Raw genomic sequence first — 17,240 nt, 5'->3', positions numbered from 1 at the left:
ACTTGATCCCCAGACTGCTCTACCACTGTCAGGCCCTCCCATTAGCAATCCCCAAAAAAGTCAAGCAGAAACTTCAAGCAAACATGCTAAAATTCGTTTGGGGGGGGCAAGAAGCCCCTGGTGACTAGGGAGGTCCTGCTCAGGAGCCCCGGGTCGGGAGGCATGGGAGTCCCCGAGGTCAAGAGGTACTGCCTAGCTGCCCAGCTCTCGCCAGCATTTATGTGGCAACAGGGCACTGACAGACCCCGTTGGCTGAAGCTGGAGGAGGACTGGAGCCAATACCCATTAGAATCCCTCCCACATATCACATGGCCTAAGTACCCCCCAAACGCCGGACACCTATCATCCACTAGGAACACAGTAAACAGCTGGAATCAGGCAGCCAGGAGGTGGAAGTGCAGAAGCACAGTAGGCCCACTCTCTCCGGTTTGGGAGAACCCGGACTTAACCCCAGGTCAGGGGTAAAATGCCTTCTCCCCAAATGGAAGGCGGGAGGCTTGAAGCACGTGGCCGACTTCTACGAGGGGGGACACCCTGCTTACTTTCGAGGACTGCAAAAGGAAATTCCAGGTGCCAGAAGGCGAGAGGTTCCGCTATGCCCAACTCCGACACTGGCTGTCCCACGACACGATGAGGATGCACAGGCACAGATAACTCCCAGATTTCGACCCTATACGGGCTACTGGACAGGACAGACCCCGAATCCAAGGAACCCTATATGAAACGGTGGGAGAGAGATCTTGGCAGAGAACTAGTTATGACCAACTGGGACCGCATCTGGACGAGAACCCACAAGACCTTCAAATGTGTGACGAATAAAGAGGGAGCCATTAAGGTCTGCTACAGGTGGCACATGACACTGGAAATTCTACACAAATGCAACCCCGCTATATCGCCCCACTGCTGGAGAGGCTGCGCAGATGCAGGAACACTGTTTCACCTCCTCTGGTCATGCCCCCAAAACAGAAAGGTTCTGGAGGGAGGTCCTGTACAGATCCCACATATCACAGGCCTATCGATCCCGTGGGACCCAGGCATTATCCTACTGGGAGACACGGGAGAAGGACAGTTCCCGATGACTGGTAATCTGGCGGATCTCTGCATGCACTTGTTAACTGCAGCCAAAATCTCAATCGCCAAGCCTTGGAAACTTCCGGAGGGCCCAGCGATCCCGGTGTGGTGGGTAAAGTGTTGGGATATCGCTGCAGCCGAGAAAATCACTGCCGTTCGTCTGGACAACAGAAACAAGTTTCACAACATCTGGGACCCATTTTTTGACTTTGTGCAGAGATTTCCAGATTTCCCCTATTTACATTCGCCTCAGTTAAGGTTATGTTGAATTTTGTTATGTTGCACCTTAACAGCATGTCAAAATATGGTAAAGCTCTTGTGATTTATAAATGCCAATAAAAAGTAATGTTGAAAAATGTGGACCCTTGGGGGGGCCCCAGCAGCACTGCCCATAAGGAGCTGTGTGCTGCAGTAGTAAAACACAGATGCCTTTGGAGCAGACAGACTCCACAGTACAGGTAGATTACAAAGAGTAGAGTTCCAAAAGACAGAGCCCACAAGAATGAATGAATGAGTGAAAAAAGGCTCCACTCATTCAGGATTAAAAGAAAAAGGTCCAGAAGTGCAGCATAAAGTGCTGGGGGGGATGAAGCACAATGATAAATCTCCCTAATGGTTGGGAATACCATGACTCGCCCTTGGCCGTTCCTCCCGCATTCCCAAAGAACCCCATGCCCGGGTGATCCTCCCATGCTTTTCTGCCCCCAGGGTTGGGATCCAAGAGTGATGACCCTTCCCATGCCACCTGAACAAATGATCCCTGGGGATTACTTGTGGGAATGCCCTCAGGTATCTCACATTTGTAACACAGCTTTTCCTTTTCAGAATATTTCCATGCTGAATTCCAGCCACCGGTAAGGAAAAGTGGCACTGCAGTGCTGCTTGTGAGACTTGTGAGACCTGTTATAGGACGAAAACTCCTGCCGCATAGTACTATTTGTTCTTTTCATGAATATTCTTGAAGAATACTTCATGCCCCACATCTTTACTTTTCCAGAGTGTATTGGACCCCATTTGCAGTATAGCAGAGTTATTCTGATTTGGTCATCCAAAATGTGGCAGTTCGGTTTGATGGTTGCTAACTTTAATGTGCATGTATCGTGCGTAATGTGCACATTGAAATGTGTTCTTTCTTCACACTTTCATTTCCTCATCTCTAGGCACGTACACCATTGGAGCAGGAAATATTTAATATCCTCCATAAAAATAGGCAGCCGTTGACTGACCCATTGCTGACGCCAGTGGAGGAGGCCTCATTGAAAGCCATGAGTTTGGATGAGGTAAGCGATGAACTAGTATCCTCCCCATAATCCTTTGATATTTGTATTGTTTGTGTTCTCTTGTCCCTATATATCTTACCAAACCAAGTAGATCTCGGGGCATTAAACTACTAGTGGAAAAAGACATTTTGTACCTGTTTTGTGAGAAACCAGAAAGTGGCTTACCCACTAGTCCCCGGGGATCTGTCATCCAGGTGGCCAGGACACGGCCATCGCTTTTGGATCCAGTTCCTGGGGGTGGGCGAGTGCGGGAGGATCACCTGGGTGAGGGGTCTTCCGGGAGTGGGAGTTCGATACCGGAGGGTGAGATGCGGTATCCCCTTCCCTATAACACCTTCACCCCATCCTACCCGGTAGGTTATTTAGGAACTCACCCCGTTCCCCTTTTACAATGCAAACACCTTCTCGCGGACAGCCCGCTATAAGGGAAAACAGACTAACACACGTTCCGTGTACCTGACATGTCCCAATACTATGGTCAGGCAAATATCGACAATCACTCGCACCTGGCTTCCATTACACTTCCCCACATGGATAAAAGACAGAGCATGAGAGCCCACTCTGAGCGAGGCAAAGCACACAAGGAAACAGCAGTTTCGACACGGCAGCTGGAAACTCAGATGGATATGCGAATGGCAGAGCTGGAGAGAAGGGAAGATCACTCTCAAAATGGACGATTTTGAGAATCGTTTGCGGAATGTCATCCATGAGGTGGCGAGCCCAAGATTGATGGGGTGCACAGAGTGGGTGGGGCAGGTAGAGGCATGAGGTCGGTCTTGGCCTGCTTTCATAACTTCTTGGACAAGTGCAGGATTTTGGAAAAAGCCTGGGTGGCGGCACAAAGGTGATTGGAAGTGCGAAAATTAATATTTTTCAGGACTTATCCTCACTTATGTTGGCAAAGAGGCGCCTGTGCACCCCCCTTACGAAATGACTTAACAATAAGGGAGTGAGATACAGATGGGGCTTGTTAGGAAGAATGCTCAGAAATGTGCTAATTCCCTTCTACCTCAGGAACCTTCCGTTATTTTGCTGGACTTCAGGATTTTCAAGTTTTATCCTGTAGCAAGTGAGACCTTTTTCCCACTCATGTATTGTTCATTGATTTGAACACTGTTTTTCTTTTGGTTTTGGAGTCTGACAAACTCCATAGGCATCATATTTTTACAGTGCGTCACACAGCACCTTCAGTGCAGTGGCGCAGGGTAGTCTTTCAAGATTCCCCGAAGGTTTAAATACCTTCTCTTGGTTAAACTGCTGTTTCCAAGAGGAGTGAATTGAAATTGAGTTTACTTACATTTGTAACTTTCTATACCCAGCACTCACTATTTTACCATAGGCTGCTGGAGGGGTTACTTAGTATCCCCTTTGTCTAGTTTCTCATGTAACATGTTTGTTACCCTCTCTACAATTAAAGGCTGGTGGCAGAGGTTTACATTTTTCTACCATTGAGTGTTTCTATTGCGGGCTGCAATTGCAGCTGCAGTAAAGCACCCATGGGTGCCCATTTTGTCAAAATAACCCGGTCTTCTTTTTTCACCATTTCTTGTTGGAAAGGTACTTCTTGTGATTTACTCTGAGTGGTGCCAAACCAGGTTTGGTCCCTTTGTTCGTTTTGTCTTTGGCTGGGTTCACTTGTGAAGCCCGTGTCTGGCAGGGCAGGAAGCGAGGGAGGTGCCCTAAACCCCATGTGCTTAGTCTCCTTGGTTACAGGAATGCACCCAAAGGTGACTGGCCAGCTGGCTGTCCTTTGAGGACAGCCACCCTGCTGTGTGAGGGACATCTAGGCTGCAAATCAATGGGAGCAACCTGCATAAAAGGTGAGGTCTTTAGCTTGGAAGGCAGAGTGGACCATTGGATGAAGGAATCCGAAGAAGAACTTGGACGAGATGCTTGCTGCAACTCCTGGACCATTGGTTTGCCAGGTGAAGTCCTGCTGCAGTGCTGAAGCTCCAAATTCGCCTCGACTAGAATAGCCCTGCAAAGGACGATTTCTCACCTTGGGTTGGTGGGAACAATCAACCCCAAGAGGAACTCCTCTGGAAATCCTCTCGAAGCTGGCTGTACTTCCATTGCTGCTGCAGGAACCGAGTGCCAAGGAGAGGAAGACCAGTATCAAGTGCATCTTTTTTAAGTCGGACCCGAGCTCCAGGAAGATTCTCCAGGCTCCCTTGAAGCAGGACTAACTCAGCCTGAGCCACAAAATGCTGGACCCCAGAAGCAAGGAAAGCCCACAAAGTATCTGAGAACCGCAGGGGTGCTATTCGCGAGAAGCTGAAACTGCAAAGTGCTGCTGATCTGAACTTTTCCCATTGCTGACGCCGACCTTCGAACCGTAGTGCAGGAGTGCCCAGACTGCCTCCCTCTTGTCCCCACAACTGAGGCCCATGACCAACAGGATCTGGCAAACTACAAGAGCAGAAGCCACCTGGAAACAATTTCTTCAGACCTAAGGTACTGTGAACTAAGGGGTACTTACCTCTTGCTGTGTAGGTTGCTTGCTGTCAGTTGAGACTTGCATTTACTGCCTTTTGTAGAGTTGCTTGCAGCTCTGCCGTTCACAAGCCTCTCCGCTTGTAGCCCAACAGTGATTTCTTTTCAAACAAAAACTCTCTAAAATTGTGCAAGACTTTTTATTTACCTTCAAGAAGAACTTCAGCTCCCCTAGACTTTGCTCAATTGACATTGGCTGTTTTGGCTCCCTTATAGACTCTTCTATCCTCTGACTTAGTGTTTTGATCTGTCCCTCCAAAAAGTCATACATTCTTTACTTGATTGGCTGGGAAAGGGTTAATCTGCATTGCAGGGGGGCTGGGGGAAGGGGCGGGGGTTTAAAAGTGCTTACTTGTTTGAGAAACTTATTAACCATTGTTTCTTCCTCTAACCTTTTCCTTTTTGACACCAAACTCAGTATTGCTCTAAATTTAACAGTGATGTATTAATGTCCACAGTGTCCTAGTTATTGAAGTCACCTGAGGGTGTAGGAAGTGTCTGTGTGCCATCCCAAAAGGGTATCTGCTGATTTATTGAAACTGTGTGTATTTCTGAAGTATATTTGAAGAAAATATTTGCTCGCTCCTAAATAAGGCATATTCAAACCGACTGTTAAATTAATAATTGTTTAATCAAGAAACCTTAAGTATAAGTTTTATTTGGACACTTGTCACTGTGAAACTCTATGTTGCAACCCTAGAGCTCACATTGACCCCTCTTGAGATAAGCCTGGCTGCTCAGTCACTCTACCAACTTGTGTAGTACAGACTTATACCAAAGGTTGGGTTCCTATTGCCAAGAGGACAAGGCTGGTGCAGTCTCCCACACAGGGTTCTGCATACAATCTTGCCTAACAGGGCTTCCCCTTCTCTCTTTCCTTTGAGGTGGACGGCTATGACTACAAACTGGTCACGGAGGAGGAAATATGTACGGTCATAGGAGAATTAGCAGGAGGAGAGCAGCCCACACCGGAGGGAGGCCTGAAGGAATCAGATCGACAGTGACGTATTAAGGGGCTAAACAGGCGCAGGATGCCCGGTTCGAGGAAATTCAGGAAGTTTAACACTCCCCCAGATGGGGTTACTTGACTAGTATACTGCTGTTGATGGTGAACTCCTTGTCAGTTTGGGACTATGCAGTTCAATAGCACATGTTTTATCGCCCATGGTTATATGGATATGGATGTTGATGGGATCCCTGGCGGCGAAGAGGGGGTCTCTGTTTTGGATTTGGAGTAATGGTTGACCCAGGCGTTGTTGTGGGGGATAGGTGGAGGATGTTGGGGAATTTTGACAGGGTCGGGGGGGTGGGTGCAGAGGGCTCTGATCTTAGAGGAGATAAGGGGGGATGACCTGGTTGACCGGGTCCTACTGGTAGTCTGGTGTTAACTGGAAGGAACCGGGCACTACTGAGGGGTGGGAGTGGGGAGTGGGTGATAGGAGGGGCATAAAAGGGTTTAGGGGTCCTAATATAGGGTACTTGTGTTCGGAAAATGATATAGCTCTAGTAAAAATTGCTTGGCATGTGAGGGAGAGTGAGCTTTGTGAAATGGGGGCAAAATGGCAACGGCAGATATGAGGGAGGAACACCTGCAGATTTGCACGTTGAATGTGAAGGGACTCAACACCCCAACGAAAAGATCCCTTGTGGCTAGAGAGATTTGGAGGATGGGGATAGACGTTCTCTTCTTGCAAGAGACTAGTTTTCTCAGCGGAGACAAACGGAGGGTTCCCTGTCGTCTTCTTGGGCATATATATTGGGGATTGGGAGACTCCAGAAAAGGTGGAGTAGGTGACCTGATTCATAAGCAGTCGTGGATGGAGGATTTGAAGGTGTGGACGAGCACGGATGGAAGGGACCTGTTGGTTTCAGGTCTGATTGAAAGAAGTGCGGTTCACTTTTGCGACCGTGTATGCCCATTCTTTAAGGCAATGTTGATGAAGGTTCTGAACGAAGGGGCGCAGCACCTAGTTGTGGGGGGTGGGGGGACATTTCAATATGTGGGCAGATGACGGTATGGATAGGTGAACAATGGGACCGGTGGGGCACGAGGCATCTGGTGGAGGAGGCAACGGTATTTGAGAGAGTTTAGATATATATGGGCTGCGGGATGCACGGCGCTTCTTACACCCTCAGGAGAGGGGCTTCACCTTTTACTCCACACCCTATGGGACCTTTACCCGCATTTATTATCTTTGTATCTCAAGAGAGCTGTGGGAGGTGGAGCTGGGATCAAAGATCCACCTGATCAGTTGGTTGGACCGCGACCTGGTATCTTTGGACCTGTCATGGCTGGGGTTAAGTCCCTGGAGTTCGATGTAGAGATGTAATGAGTCCCTATGGAAGGATCTGGTGTTCAGGGAGGAGATAGAGGGGGCGATTAGGTAATATATATTTTCTTTCAAATTTTCAAACATAAACATGAGCATAATCAACATAATGAGACAATTCCGCCCATCCGTTGTGCTTTCATATAGTTGGACATTAATGTAGATAACAGATAATATGCCGCTAGCAGTGACCAGAATCAGTTAGCCCCTGTCACTCGTCTGCACCCCCTCTTTCCGGGGCCCGTTTTCCTGTCTCTGGGATCTTTTCGTCACCCCGCTTGCGTGGATTGGGCGTATTTTCATGAACATCGTAGTGGGTCTGCAGGGTTCTCATTACTGACCCTAAATGTCCATATGAAGTGCAGTGAATCCTATCATCGATTTAGGTCTGCCCCCCCACCCCCCATCAGATGTATGCCTCAAGCATCTCCCAGTAGCGCCACCCCCTGGTTGGATTGAGCCAAGATTGTCTTTTGAAGCCCGCCCTTTCAAGTCTATGTGCTTGGGAGAGTGTTTCTGACCATTTGGTGGTATTGGGTGGCACTGCTGACTTCCAGTGCATGATCAGCAGTTTTTGTGCTGTGAAGGTCATAAGAGAATAAGTTTGCGTATCAGTGCATCGTCATGCCAGTCTTTCCCATCTGTACTTCGGACGATCGTGTTTGGAGTAAAAGTAATGTCCGCCCCCGCAAAGTCTGTTAGTTTTTGATGTTTCTTGCGCCAGTTTGGGATGCTGGTGGGGCAGGTCCATAGTATGTGTTCCATTGTCCCTTTGTCATTGCACCCTCTCCAGCATAAGGCTGTGGGTTTAAGCCCCATTTTGTGTAGTTGGGCTGTTGTGTCATATAATTGTTGTTGTATCTTATACTGAATTGCCCTATTTTTGAGATTGAGGGAGACTGTGGGGATGGCTGAAAAAACACTTTGCATGTCTGGGGTGCTTATTGGGGTTCCGAGGTCTTCTGACCATGTTGCTGCCAGTGTATGTGGTCTGTTTTTGTTGTCTGGTATTGTCATTAAAAGGTGGGGATACGCGTGAATGCATCAATATTTCTTTCCATTTCTGTCTCACATTGCGTGGGAGATTGCAGGCGAGATTCAAGTGTGGTGTGTTTTGATAATCGTGGTTTGGATGGTATGGTATTTTAGCCAGTCCCTGCCCCCAGTCCTAGTATCCTACGTGCTTCTTGGAAGTCTTCTGTTGCCCCTTCCCCCATTTTGTCCATTATCCGCACATTGGCCCATGTGCCCGATTGGTTTCGGTGGATTGTCTGTGTCGGCCCAGAGGTCAGGACCGATTGAATGCTGTCCCAGGCCGGTGCTTTCCTAGTTGGTGCCCCTTGCGCCACCCGTAGTTTGTGCCATTGTTGTAGGGTTGGTCCTATGATCGGGTGTGTATTGATAATGGGTGGAAGGTGATGTGCTGGTGTCGCCATGCTCTCTATGGGGGCTAATGGGGCTATTAGGGCTAGTTCCGCGTTACGCCAACTGGTAGCCATTGTTTTACCCAATTCAATTGAGCTGCTTGATAATATGCTTTAAGTGAGGGCACCGCTAGACCCCCCCATTAGGTTTGACCGTTTGTAGTATGGGGAGTCGGATCCGCGCCTTCTTTCCTCGCCACATGAATTTGTTAATGGCTTTATTTAGCTCTTTCAGCATGTGGGGGGTTGGGCCGATTGGGAGCATCATTGTTATGTAAATCAGTTTAGGGAAGGAGTGCATCTTTAGGGCATTGATCCTTACCGACGTGGATAGGGTCAGAGTGTCCCAACTCTCCAGGTCGTTTTGGATGTTTTCGAGAATCTGGGTTAGTTAAGTTCACGAAGCTCCGCTATTGAAGCGCTTATACGCGTTCCTAGAATTTTTACGGATTGTAGCTGGAGTGTGAATGGTGCCACCCCACCTGGTTCCCATGGGAAGTCTCGACAGAGGGGCATTACTTCAGATTTGCTCCAATTTATTTTGTAACCTTCCATAGGGCCTATGTCTTGTAGAAGGGATTTGATGTATGGGAGGGTTGTTGGGCTATTGCAGACGTAGATAAGTAAATCATCCGCGTACAGCAATACTTTGTTCTTCAGTCCCTTGATGTATGCTCGACCAAGTTTGGTCAGTGCAGATCTAAATAACCATGAGTTCGAGGGATAAGGCATATAGTAGTGGTGATAGTGGGCAGCCCTGTCGTGTGCAAGATAGTAGGGGGAATTCCACAGAGGTCACTCCGTTAGTGACCACCGAGGCTGTCGGGATTGTGTATAGGAGCTTGATCAATTGAATTAAGCGCAGAGGGAAGCCATATCTGGGCAAAACACGAAACATAAATTACCATTTTAAAAATGCTAAGCTAAGACAGCTAAAAATGTGGGCCTTCGGTAATGAGGAATTTCAGAAATGTAAGAAAACTATATGTAATTCAATACAAACTCTATCAACACCACACAACCAATCCGATGATGCTGCTCAACTTATGTTGCAATGATAGGTGCTCCACATGGGCTCTGTTACATTCAAATGAACAAAGTACTACCTTAGAACAGACATCTAACATTACTGCAGATGTGTGGATACAATTTTTCACACAAAAATGTGCACTCCCTCAGAGATTTGGTAAAGCACATTAACGGCTATGCCTTCTGTTGATTTTAATGGTTAGTCCATGGAAGAAATCATCCTAGCCATTGGGTTATTGAACAACTCTAAAGCCCCTGGACCTGATTCTATTCCCCATGTGTAATCAAGATGAATCCTTCTTTATGGGCTGCACTGTTGAAAGTTCAGTTTGATTATATCCTAGAAACTGACAGAATTCCCCTGTCCTAGTTTCAATCAATAGTGGTCCCGATTTTTTAAAAAGGCAAGAAGACCGACCCTGCCAATTCTAGGCCCATTGCCTTAATTGATGCAGGAGCAAAGGTTTTAGCAATCTTGTTACTACAGGATCTTCAAAACCACATTGGTTTGCACAAAAGCCTGTCAAGATTCCAAATTGGTTATCGTGCCCAATTGGGAACCACTTTAAATGCATCCATTCTGGCCCACTTACTTGTAAAAACTGAAATCCCTAATTCGGGCCCAATTTATATGGCATCAGTTGATCTGTCAATTGCTTTTGATTATGTGGTCCAAGGAAGTCTCTGAAAAAAGTTAAAACGCTTGGGTGTTCGTGTATATCTTATTGCCCTGAAAGCAAAATTGCATTACAACACTTCCTATTTGGTAAGGATAAATACTTCAGGTGCGACAATGCAGCCCATTCCCACAGAGGTGGGGTTAAACGGGGCTGCAACTTGGCAGTGACCCTGTTTAACCTCTACCTTTGCAGCATCAATGAGATCTGGGAAAAGGAGATCTCTTACCCCACAAGGCTGGGCCACCTAAAGATCCAATGGCTCGCCTTTGCTGATGACATTTTAATATTTGATTGTACGCCTTATGGACTGCAAATAAAGCTCACTATATTTGCGGATTAGCTGTTTAACCATAATTTACAGTGTAATGTTAAAAAATCAAGGGTCTTTACATTTCAAAACTTGAAGCAGAAAATTCCAACTACAGAATGGACCATCACGCTGTAATAATGTGGAAGACTTGGCTGAATGAAAAGGTCACGACTTTGGCTACGCAAATGCAGATGGTTTATGCAAAGTTTTGTCAATTCTCAATGGTTCCATTATTCGAATTCTACACGCTTAAAGGCGAAGCGATTATTTTGTACGGACTGGACATGTGTCTTTTAAACATCGACAATGTTCTTGACCTGATACAGGGTGTTCTTTGGAAGGGCACTCTGCGCCTGGCCAAGTCACTTCCCAATGCTGTTCTTCGCCAAGAATTAGGATTGATCTCCTTGTCCACTAGATTTCACTGGCGGCACTTGACCAATTTATCAAAAATGTTGTATTCCCTGCATAATTCATTATATGAAGAACTTCGACAAATGATCACTGAGAGAAATCCACCATCGGTAGCAACATTTTATGACTCCATGGTCAAACTGTTAGATGAATGCGCACTTTCTCCAGCTGATCTGGAATATCGGCTGCAATACGTGTAGAAACGTGTATTTGTAAATAATTGGGTAAGGACTTTAGAGCTGATTCATACAACCAAACTATACACTGAAGCTGCTTTGTTTTCATCTAAGTGGACACCCCGCCGAATGGATTTGTTGAAGTTTCCCTGTCATATGTTGAGGGATGTCTATTTACGGTTTAAGTTAAATCGGCTCTACACCCTAGAAAGAATCATGAAATGCAAGAAGACACCTGATACTGAGGGGGACATGAGGTGTCGTTTTTGCCACAACATAGCACAGAATGAAGCACTAAAACACCTTGTAATCCACTGTCATTATTTTGAGATCAAGTAGGCCGCAATCTTGGGTTGGGATATAATGGACATGACATTGTCAGCGAGGGAATGGTTTTGGAGGTCGTTCATGTGGGGATACTCAACTAAGACAGTTTTGTCCTTCGCAAAATTTCTGGTAGAGCTGTGTGGTAAACTAGAACAAAGGCACGTAAACTGTCAACAGTGATAGCCCCTGTTTGTGAAGTTTTCAAACGGAACTAACTAAGAACTTGTAAAATGTAATTGTTTTGCGAAGAATTCTTGTGATTTTTATATTACAGAGTATTGTTTTATTAGTGAAATCGACATGTGCTGGTAATACACTGTTATAGATGTCGCTTAAAAAATGGTGTGATGTTAAAAGGTGATGCTAATTTAACTGTTTGTAATCAAGAATGATTTATATCGAAAGATTTTTTTTGTTATTTTATATGCTATGTGAGTGTTGTAAAAGTTTGTTTAACAAACTAACAACTTATTAATAAAAAAATAACAAAAGTACCATTGCACCTTATCGAAAGCCTTCTCCGCGTCTACAGCCAAGATGGACTCTTGGGGGTTCCTGTCTCCTGCTATTATATGTTGTAGCCTGCAGATGTTATTGTTGGAATGTCGCCCTTTTATAAAGCCCATCTGGTTATTATGTAGTAGCTGTGGTAAGGTGTTTTCTATCCTCTGGGCCAGGCAGTTCGCTCGAATTTTGGCATCTGCATTTATTAATGGGATTGGCCTGTAGGAGCCACAGACTTCTGGTCGTTTTTGTGGAATACTACAATGTTGGCTCCTAACATGGATTCTGGCAACTGATTATTTGTCAGTGATTCTTCAAAGACCGCAGTGAGGTTTGGAGCGATTCCCTCCACTTGGCTCTTGTACAGTGTATAGTTTGCAATAGAACTCAGCTAATCTCTCATTGATTGCCTCATCCACCAACACTAGGTTATTGGCGTCATCCCTGATGGTTGCAAATATCTGTGTGGCTTGATGTTGTTTAAGGGCAAGTGCATCCTGAATAGGGGTCTATCGCTTTCTAGATAGTTTAGTTTATTCAATAGTTGTTTTGCGACCAGCTGGTGTATGATTTTTGCACCCTGTCAGTGGCTTGATCTTGTTTCTCAGTTTTTGAATATGGGACCTTATCTGTCTATAGTGTCATTTTGTGCCGTTGTTTCAGTTCCCCCAATAGTTGGGCCTCCTTTTCCCCCCACTGTTTGCATTTGTGTGCCCAGCGCGATATACATTGTCCCCTCAGGAAAGATTTAAAGGCATCCCAGCACCTACATGGGGAGTATCCCGGCTTCTGGTTGTCTTCCCAAAAGCCCTCCATGTCGCCTGTTCGGTGCTCTACTATGTCAGGGTACTCTAGTGTGCTGAGGTTTAGACGCCATGTCGGGAGTTTACGAGGCACTCTGGGATTGTGAGGTGGAGTACGGCCGATGCATGGTCCGATAGGGTGATCGGTTCAATCTTAGTCGGTGAGCATATGGGTTGTCTTGTCAGGCATTAGCCAGTAGTGTAGACGGGAGTAGCTGTCGTGGCAGTGGGAGTAGTATGTGAAATCCTGTCGGTTCGGGTGAGCGTGACGCCAAATATCCACCAAGTGTAAATCTATCATTAGGGTTTTGAGGGCCAATCTGTCACGGTGCATGTCCCCAGACATCAGGAGCAGACCAGCCCACCCTAGCTACTAACACCTATGGAGACCTTTAAGGCCCCAAAAGGTTGCCTCAAGACTTCCTGGACTCATAATATTCTTTCAAGTAAGTCAGGGGTCAGTGGAAAAGGAATTGCTTTCAGTCCAGCCTGAGGCATGGCTGGAGGGACTACTTTACCGGGGACTACTTGAGCAGGGTGTGGCTAGAGGGACTATTTCACTTGGGACTACTTGTGTGAGGCTATATAAACCACACCCTAAGGACAGAACAGGCTTCGCGTATATGCAGCGTAAAGCTCACCGTGTCTGCGAGCTCCAGTCAACCCGGTCTTCAGCCACGCCCGTCTTGGGAATCACGGACCATCACCTGTGGAGAAAGAAAGGAAGGAGATAGAGAGAACAAGAACAAGGACAGCAGTTAAGTCCTTACCAGAAGCTCCATCTGAAGGGCTTCCTCTTCAGTCGCTCCGGAGTCACTGCACCTGCCGAACCGTAAAGAAACATCAGGTAAGTCGCGCAGGGGAAAAAGAGCCATATTAAAGACATTTCAACATCGCGCTAGCGCTAATACTCACCCGGAGGTTGCACTCTCCTGCGATCCATCGAGGCATCTCCACGCGATCGCTGCTCCGTAGTCACCGCATCTGCAGAACAGTAAAGGAAACAGCAGATTAGTCGCGCAAGGGACAAGAACCATATTTTAAGACATTTTTGCTTCGCGTTAGCGCTAAACTCACGTCTAGGGATCCAGCTCATCATCGTGGAGAGGAGGCACTCTTTCACCTGGCACACCAAAACCGCATCTGCAAAGAAACAAGCACAGTAGTGAGGACCTTGGCAACAAGAACTCTAAGCAAAACTATACTAAGAATCTATTGGCATAGAGACTTACCTACAGAGTTACATTTGTTCAAAACTCTACAGCAGCCCAGAGGATCAGTGACGCAACTAGATCGTATGAACAGCAACGCGCCCCTGCATTCCGTCGCAGGACGGAGAGTCTGCCATTAATAAATCTAAGGTGAGACCTAGTAGAGGGGTGCACAAGGAGGTCACGGGAGGTGGTAGTCGGTCCTCCCCCTTACGGCTAGTTAACATTTCGTTTCAACATTCCAGGCAAACCTTCACTCGTGACGGAAGGGTAAAAACAGAAAGGCCACGTGCAGCCATTCACCGCTCTGCTTCGTGTGACATTGGTGGAGAAAGCCATCGCTCCTCTTCGTTCGGCGCCCCTGTTGAGACCAAGTGAGCGCAACACAATCTCTTTTTTTGTATTGGATACGTTAAGTGGCCATGGTCCTTTTGCAATCCAGGTCCGGGTTCAGGTCTCCCCCAATTATGGTGAGGTTGCATGTTGAGCGCATTCTGAGAAAGTATTAGTAAAGCATGCCAGGGTGTCCATGTAGGGGCGTATATATTTAGTAGGGTGATTGGGCGCTGTAGGAGCCGTCATTGTATTAGTACGAATTGCCCTTCTTTGTCGCTGTGCGTGTATTGTCTGTAGTGGGACCCGCTTATGGATCAGAATGGATAACCCCCGTTTCCCTTGGTGTGGTGAGTGTGCGACAGCCCCCACCCAGCCACATGTCCGTTTCTCTGCTTCTGCTTTGTTGAGGTGGGTCTACTGTAGAAATTTGATGTCACCTTGGATGTCCCTCATGTAGTTTATCATTCGCCTCCGCTTGATAGGGTGACATAGTCCTTGTATGTTCAGTCACCAAGGTGAGCTGAGCCATTGGATGGGGGTATAGTGCTGTTTAGTGTGGAGTCTCATGGGGGTATCGGTCACTAGGGTCTGTCTGTGTGTCTATTTGGTCAAAGTGCACAGTTTGTTTCATGTTCGTACCATTCAACCTGTCGGTGAGCTCCCCCTTAGTATTAACATTGTGGTCTAAACATAGACCCATACATAACCATAAACAGTAACATTGGGTGGACCAACCCTTCGGCCCTGGCCCAATACATGGTGTAGAACCCCATATATGGGGTTGGTGGATGCAAGCCGTGGGTTTACTTCCTGTTCCCAGATATTGTCTGGTTCGTATCCGTGGGGTGGTAGGTGGCATGTGCGTGGCGAGTGGGTCTCATTTCGCAACCTCATTTTGCCTTCTTCTCCTCGGCTGTTTAGAGATCTGTTTCGTGTGCTTTGGGTCCACTTATGGACTATGCAAAGCATCATTTATTGATTCTTTTCTTTCCATGGTTGTCATGTGCTGTTGGGTTTTCGTTTGCCAATGTTCCTCGCCAGGTTGCCCTCGGGGCATGCCTGTGCGTTTTCTATGGTCGGGAGTCCATCCTCGAGGCCCTTTTCCTGTCTTTTTGCCATCTCTTTTTCGGCCTAGTTCGTTCTTGTTGGTGTGAAGTGGTGTGAGGTGGTCCAGCTCCATCCGTTGTAGGTTTTTCTAGTTCCGTTGTTACTTTGTTTTGTTGTTGTAGGAACCGCCATGCCGATTCTGGGTCCTCGAAAGAGTGCCTTTGTCTGTTTATTTGGATGCACCATGTCGCAGGAAATGTTAAGTAATGTGTATGTTCCGTCGCCTTTAGTGGTTGAAGCCCTTCCTTCTTGATACTTCCATTGAATAATCGTTGAATATCTTGATTTCTGAAGCGCTTACACGCACTGGGGTTGCCGCTCTGTAAGCTTTCAATATGGTCACTTTATGTTGAAAGTTCAGCAATCTCATGGTTATGACCCTCGGGCGTTAAGTTGGTGCTGGTTTTGGTATAGGTTCCCTTGCGCTCTTTCTATGATGAGGTCTCTGGCGTTTGGCAGGTGTAGATTGTTGTGTAGGAGGTCATATATAAATGTTTCTAGAGCCGACCTTCAGCGTTTTCCGGTATACCAACCACCCTGAGGTTGTTCCTGTGGGATCTATTTTCTTGGTCCTCGATCTTTTCCCCCAGTCGTTGTACCTCTTGTATGACCCCATCTAGGTCTGTCTCCATGGTTGACCAATTGTCCTCTATGACGCTTATGCACTGTTCGTTTTCTGTGGTCCTCTCTGCATGGGTTACCAAGTGGCTTTGTACGTCTTGGAGGTCTTTTTTTAATGTCCTGAATCATTGTGTTTGTTTCCTGGGTTCGTTGGCCGATTAGCTTTATTTCGGCCAAAATGGCATGCAGCTGCGATTGGATGTTCATTTTGGTTTTATTGCGCATCGATCGCTGTGGTATGATTCCTAATTGCACCCCATCTGTGCTGTCTTTCAGATGTCAGTTGTGAGCAGCTTGTTGCATGCCCTCTGCAGTGTATTTCCTGGTTGTGTGATGGCTCAGGGGGAGCTCAGACTGCGGCCTGCTCTTTATCCGTCCCTGATATTGCGCGGGGTAGCTATTCTCTGCTGGTTGGTTGTTGTATTGCGTACTTCCCAATGTGCCTTGTGGGGTGTTCTATGCAGACTTTGCGTTGGGGGCGCTGGCCCCGGGTGCCCACGTCGGGTGTGAGGTCTCCATGATTGCGGGATCTGTGGTGCTGCCAATTCGGGCCCTTTGGTGTTCGCCCCTGCTCTTCTGTACTCCCTTGAGACTTATTTGGCCATTTGGTTTTCCCTACTTCACGTTTTGAGGGGATCGTTATTCCTCTCTGTGGTCGCCTCCCACAGCGTCTGTTGGGTATGTTCATCCAGCTCTCTGCCTGCGTTTCGAGCGGCCCCTCGCCCTCGTGCGAGGTAGGCTTAGCTGTTGTGTCTTGGTTTCTGTTCTTGCAGGTTAATCTGTTGGTAGTTCCTCGAGTGAGAGCTTGCTCGCCTTGCTTGCACTCTGTGGCTTAATTTATAGGGCGAAGGTGGCGTGTTACGCCTTAATTTCCTTTTCCCCCTTGCATCTAGTGCTTGGCCTGGGGGGGGGCGTCTGTATGTGTGCGTTGTAATTAATTGTTAGGGTTCACCTGGTGTGAGGGGCCCCAGGGTGGCACCGTTGATAGTTTGTGTGCAGAAGTACAATGTCTTTGCTAAGGTCAAGCCGTGTGTCGGGGCTATGTTTATCCGCCCTGCACCAACATGAGCGAAGCAGTCTGTTCTTGGGGTCTACTGTTGTGGGAAGCGATAGCTTTCTGGAGC

At 47.1% G+C, this 17,240-nt stretch overlaps 1 protein-coding gene across 1 annotated transcript in view; it reads left to right on the top strand.

The window, feature by feature from the left end:
* Positions 1–17,240, top strand: part of UTP14A (UTP14A small subunit processome component) — a 684,761-nt gene that overhangs the window by 179,143 nt on the left and 488,378 nt on the right. Inside the window, exon 7 of the mRNA XM_069612971.1 lies at positions 2,232–2,351. Within this exon, the coding sequence (XP_069469072.1) occupies positions 2,232–2,351 (120 nt within the window). The remainder of the gene's footprint in view (positions 1–2,231; positions 2,352–17,240) is intronic.

Source organism: Ambystoma mexicanum, chromosome 5p (genome assembly GCF_040938575.1).
Source record: "Ambystoma mexicanum isolate Mex_15411 chromosome 5p, UKY_AmexF1_1, whole genome shotgun sequence".
NCBI lineage: Eukaryota > Metazoa > Chordata > Amphibia > Caudata > Ambystomatidae > Ambystoma > Ambystoma mexicanum.
The sequence above is the reverse complement of the archived record's forward strand: the minus strand, read 5'-3'. Positions and strand labels throughout refer to the sequence as shown.